The 6000-nt window shown below is 45.3% G+C and overlaps 1 protein-coding gene across 7 annotated transcripts in view; it reads right to left on the bottom strand.

Moving 5' to 3' along the window:
* Positions 1-515: 515 nt before the first annotated feature.
* The window catches only part of LOC100380761 (latent-transforming growth factor beta-binding protein 1), a 118370-nt gene continuing 112885 nt past the window's right edge, over positions 516-6000 (bottom strand). For all 7 annotated transcript variants that reach the window (XM_014203036.2, XM_045720654.1, XM_014203043.2 and 4 more), the window contains 5 exons: positions 5290-5430; positions 4936-5109; positions 3034-3198; positions 2471-2620; positions 516-1704 (listed from right to left, as the gene is read on the bottom strand). In XM_014203036.2, the coding sequence (XP_014058511.2) occupies positions 1523-1704; positions 2471-2620; positions 3034-3198; positions 4936-5109; positions 5290-5430 (812 nt within the window). In that variant the 3' untranslated portion in view covers positions 516-1522. The remainder of the gene's footprint in view (positions 1705-2470; positions 2621-3033; positions 3199-4935; positions 5110-5289; positions 5431-6000) is intronic.

Here is a 6000-nt window from a genome sequence, read left to right as displayed (position 1 = left end):
CAAGATCCGCGAGCAAAAATAATGCAGCAACAACAGCAGCAAGCTCATTGGTAGTTGAAGCGACTCGGTCTCTTTTCCTCTGATCAGAGGAGGGTCTTGACACTCTGGTGCCAATTCATATTCCTATAATGGAGAAAACATCATCTCCGACCGAGGTATTTCTCTGCTGATCAACCAGTTCATGTTAAGTGAAGTGTGTTCACCCTAACCCTGAGTCTACACAGGCTAATAATAGCACTGGTCTGAGGGTTATATGGAATGACTAAAATAATGAACATTAACAATATGAATATGATACGAATTAACAATATGGAAACAGAGGGTTGGAAAGGTATAATAGAAAATGTATTGATAGTAACAGTTGTAAAGATGACCCATTTCTTTTGTGTCCATTGTGTTCTAGCTTGTGTTATCGGACATGGGTCACATGACTATGGTTCTAGGTACAGCTATTGAGCACAATATGAATAGGTCTTTGTTGCTTCTAATAATAAGTGCCATCACATACCAGGAAGTATAAATATCACCATTTGTGATTTATTACCAGGGGTTTAATATACATCATAATATGAATATTCATACAAGAGCTATTTTTCATGTACAAATTACAAATACATAAACTGGTTTCTCAACTCTTCTGTTTAAATGTACAAAATTCCTCCCACGGCTGTCCCATAGCAGCTTTGCAACCTGGCAAGACTTTTAGACATTGCAGTAAAATGCAGAAAAAGGTTTCATTAAAGTATGAAAAAAATCCAAGCAAAATGTCATAGAATTTTTGTTCAAAGAAATAAAACAATATCTCAAGAAAAAAACCTAAAGAGTAGGGAATATGACTGCTCCACAGGGCAGGCAAGAAAAAAATAAAAAATAAAATAAAAACCTGCTATTGTCCAATGTCCAAGACACAGAGAAGTAGTTTTGTGTTTGCATTTATCATTAATACAAAAAAAAATGCCTAGAAAAAAAGCTTATTCCAAAGAATTTACATGAACAAAATTATATTACAGTAGTGTGCATACTGTATGTTTGTGTGAAGCCACGGAGCAAAGATCTTATTGCTGTCCATTCATGACCAGGCAGGCAGTCCTCCACAGCCACCGTACGGGGAGGAGGACTGTGAGGAAGAGGGAGAACGGGGAGAGCAAAGGGACGGCTGGCCTCTTCACTGAATTAAATATCCACACACAAGGCGTTTTGGACTGGGTAGAAAATAAAAGGTTATCCCCCAGTAAGAGTTCATAGGGTTTGTCGTTGCGTTAGGAGAGCGAAAGCTCCTCTAGCGCGCATAAACTCCTTCTAATATAAAAAGTTAAACTTACAAAAAACAAACATACATTTTATACAATGTTGTGTTTCTCCATCACAGGGCACCACATAGTTGGTTAAATTGGATCTTCATATCAAGTAAATGATTGTGTTGTTTTGTTTAGTGTGTTTTTATACAGTGCAGAGTATATGGGCTTGGATTAAATAAGTGTGTTTTTAGTGTGTTGGGTGTCCCTCTACTGGCCATGGGGGCTCACTCCCTCTCTGTGCGCGCTGCTGCTGCTGCCTCTTGTTCCCTGGCCACGCAGTAGTTAGGCTGCTCAGAGGGGGTGTATCCCGGCAGGCACACACACTTGTAGGACCCTTCCGTGTTGATACATTTAGCGTTCTTGCAGAGGGACATCCGGTTGTTGAGCTCGGAACATTCATTCACATCTGTGAGAGAGAAGAGGGGTATTATGTTAGCACAGTCTACATACACTCAGTGGACAGTTTATTAGGCACACCCATCTAGTACCGGGTCGGACCCCCGTTTGCCTCCAGAACAGCCTGAATTCTTTGGGGCATGGAAACATTGCTCAGTTGGTATCAAGGGACCTAAAGTGCCGTTCTGCACACCACTGTTGTACTCCGCCGTTGTTTGCCCTGTTTGTGACCCGCCTGTTAGCTTGCACGATTCTTGCCATTCTCCTTCGACCTCTCGTTAACAAGCTGTTTTCGTCCACAGGACTGCCGCTGACTGGATGTTTTTTGCTTGTCGCCCCCATTCTCGGTAAACACACATTCTCTAAGACCTAACGAGTTGAACATAAAGGGCGTGACCGTTGAGGAACCTGAACTCTTAGGAGTAACATTGGACGACCAGTTATAATGGTCAAGTTGCTGTGAAGATGGGGAGAGGTATGTACCGTATGTCTGTTATAAAAAGATCACCTGCATTTTTGACACCGCTCGGCTGTACTTGTTGTTCAGGCTCCGATCCTGTCCCATTAACATGGCCAGGAGCTTCAAAGAAAGACCTAGCATAGCTGCAACTGGCTTAAAACAGAGCAGCACGCCCTGCACTTCACTGCGCACACGGACCTAACATTAACAACATGCATGATAGCCTTTCCTGGTTGAGGGTTGAGGAGAGATTTACTATTTTCCTTCTAGTCTATTCAGTGTGTGTGTGTGTGTGAGTCCTCCACCCATGTCTTACCCACACACGCCATGCGGGACATGTCCAGGGTGTATCCGTCGAAGCAGTCGCAGGTGTAGCCCTCCTGTACCCGTACGCAGCGCCCGTTCTCACAGCCGTTCAGAATGCCACACTCTTCCGCTCTCAGGCCCTCAAACGCATCGTACGGGTCTGCAGGATGAGGGCAGGGAATGAGGTGTTTCATTAATCCCACTCAGATGAAGATATAATTCATGATAATGACTTATTTAATCTGTGAATGCGGTGAAATGATGATTTAAAAATCCTCTACATTTAACTAGCTTGACTGGATAAACTAATGAATAATTAATCATCTCTTTATGTTCTTGGAAGACCTTGGTTACACTGAAAATACAGAAACTGTAACATAACTACCATTTGTGCCTAGCTACAGAAAACAATTTGTGGTCATGGCAGTAATTCATGTGGACACAAGATGGCAGTAAAGAGCTATCATTGAGAGAATAGGCAGCTTGTCCCAAGCTCCCCATGCTATCCCCTCTCTCTGCATGTTTGAGCTTCATCAGTGTGTTGTACAGTGTGGTGGGGACTGGTTCACTCACTCTCCTCGTCCTCGTACAGGGGCAGGGCACCAGGCTGGTCGGGGCGAGGTTCATAGTCCAGGTTGACCTCGTACTCCTGGATGGGCTCAGCCACAAGGGCGTCGCGACCATACGGACGCCCCTGTCCTTCACTTATTGGCACGTTACACATGGAGGCATAGTCCTCTGTGAGAGAAGGGAGAGAGACTGAGACATGGCCCTCAGAGAGAGAGAGAGAGAGAGAGAGTCTTCTGAGAGAGAGTGACAGAGGGAGACACAGCTCTCTGAAACAGAGACGGAGATGTAGCCCTGTGACCACAGATCAGGAGCTAGAGAATACATGTGATGCTGGGAGCTTTTTACAATGTACTCATAAAGACAGAAAACATGACAAAAACCTACTACGTTTGATCAACACAACACGTTTCTGTGATTATAAGAACTGAAGCTTATTCAAATGTCAACACAAGGTTTTTTTTTCGAAGTAATTACGTCGCCATCATCACTTGGCTTAGTAGTCAGGGGATTTTTGACTGAACTGAATACTCAGGTTGTGACCAGCGGCCCACTTCCCTCCTGAACGTGGCGTTCAGCACACACCACATCACGGTACCTGCTCTGAGTTCCCTCCTCATTGGTTACTGTACTGTGGGAACCTAAACCAGTCTTTCATCTGCACGCCATGGCCAGCCACCCCCTACAGTCCCCTGCTAATCCCACGCACCTGCTTGCCTCTGTTCGCTCCCACAAGAACGTCTATACAGGAAACGCATCAGAGAGGGACCGCAGAGCGATCTGGATGGGCCTGATGAGAACAAACGACTGTGTGTTCTGTTCTCTCTGCGGAGAGCAGCGGTGAGCTCACACACCTGCATCTCAGTTTCTCAGTAAGGAATAAGGATCGAAGTGGGGACCATGTTGGCCGATGTTGGACAACACCAAAGGGTGTTCCACGAATGGTTGAAAACCTGATGAGGTGTTCTCTGTTTAAAAGTGACCCGGACATGCAACTTTGAAATGGCTAACTTGGATTTCTGTCAATGTTTCTCAATGACATAACAAAAACGGATTTTATTAAGAGAGCGTGCAACTGTCATAGCTGTAGGCCTATGTTGCACAGCTGCAACGTTTCCCCGGAGAGCTCTCGTGACTTAACTGTGCTCACTAAGCTGTCGGTTCAACATCATTCTCACATGAAGCTACGAATTCCTAGTCAAACTGCTGGGAAATCACTCAACATTTAAAAACCTTCAACTCTACCAGCTCCATCTTCCAGTGGGTTGGAATAACAGTCTTATTTTATCGGAAGGAGGAAAATGATCCAGTTCAGAGCCCTGAGGACTGTCCCCACATGTTCCAGTCCACAGGTCCCCATAATGCACACTGCAGCCATCTGCCCTGGCAGCATGGTGAGGACATGCATCAGCGACCAGACCTCCCTGCCTAGACACACTCCAGGTGTTGGATAAGGGAGGTGGGGAAACAGGAAAGGGGGGGGGGGGGGGGTAAAGGATAGAAGATAGGCCCCAGGCAGGCTAGATCTCAGAGGCTCCAGGAGACAGGAGCGTTAGCAGGCAGCTGGCAGACCTCAAGCCTAATGAGGTGTCACTAGTCCTGGGGCTGATGTCTGAGAGGCCCTGGCCCGTCTGGTTTAAGCACTGACCAACATCATCACTCTGAGACCAGCTGAAATATACTGTGTGGGGTTCTATATTATATCTCACACGAGACTAGATGAAGAAGCATCTACCTCAAATGAACGACTCCACATATATGAAGAAATGACTCTTAGATCTCTGAATGTTATGTTTTCATAGCAGGACAGTGGAAGCATAGTGTATTCACTCATAGTGGATCATAATAGGTAAAGGATAAAGTCATAACAGTAGAGTTGATAGATGGATATGAGTGCTGGTGTAGAACCTGTGTTCTTCAGGGGGCAAAGGGCACAGTCCATGCCCCAGGCCTCTCCAAACAGACAGCAGCACTCTGTGAAGGTGGTCTTTCTGTTGGCTAGGGGCTTGGTGCAAGTCTTCCGGGTGCCCGTTACCGTCTGCCAGCAAATACCCTGGTAGTCAGTCTGCACAGAGTGTTGCTCTGCAACAGACACATTACATCTCAGTCACAATCATTATCTCAGTCAGAGGCACACTATGACATGGCAAGGCATACAATCGCCATGAGAAAGACATTAAAAAAAGAACATGTTTCCAAAAACAGAGACAATATGAGAGGATGCTTATATTTTTTGCATCCAGGCTCAATGAGGGGTCTTACCAGCCACTTCAGGGGCGATCACACAGCGCTTGTTGTCAGAGTCCAACACCATGGGGCGTGTACAGAAACACATGTAGGAGCCCTGTGTGTTCAAACACTCTCCCCCCACACAGCTAGACTCATCCTGACACTCATCAATGTCTGCAGGGGAGGAGAGAAAGGGAGAGAGATGGAGACCAAGATCTCAAGAGGTCCTGTTGGGAGTTCTGTTGTCTCACCGGCCAATTCTCAAGGAAAATGCACCGTAACACTTCATTTGGATGTTCTATCTGTAGATGCTCAACCGATTATCTAACATTTCAACTAACTATCTACTAACCCCAGCCCTTATCCTAACCCTAAACTTAAACCTTACCCTAACCCTTATTCCAAACCTAACCCTAACCCTAAACTTAAACCTTACCCTAATCCTTATTCTAAACCTAACCCTAAACCTAAACCTAACCCTAACCCTAAACCTAAACCTTACCCTAACCCTTATTCTAAACCTAACCCTAGCTGTAACCTTAGTTGCTTATCAACAGTTTGTTAATAGTATGACCAAATATCCAAATAAAGTGTGACCAAATGCACATGCACGACAGGCATGACAGGCCCCGTTTACACTCAGAGACCTGTCCAATTAAGGATCCACTCACATCAAACGGTGTCACACATGCTTGCTCGCGCTAAACCACTTCAGGTTAACTTGAATTCCCCACTCAGAACATG

The sequence above is a fragment of the Salmo salar genome, chromosome ssa01 (genome assembly GCF_905237065.1).
Source record: "Salmo salar chromosome ssa01, Ssal_v3.1, whole genome shotgun sequence".
In the NCBI taxonomy this organism is placed as follows: domain Eukaryota; kingdom Metazoa; phylum Chordata; class Actinopteri; order Salmoniformes; family Salmonidae; genus Salmo; species Salmo salar.
Note: the sequence above shows the minus strand (reverse complement) of the source record. Positions and strands in the feature narration are given on the sequence as shown.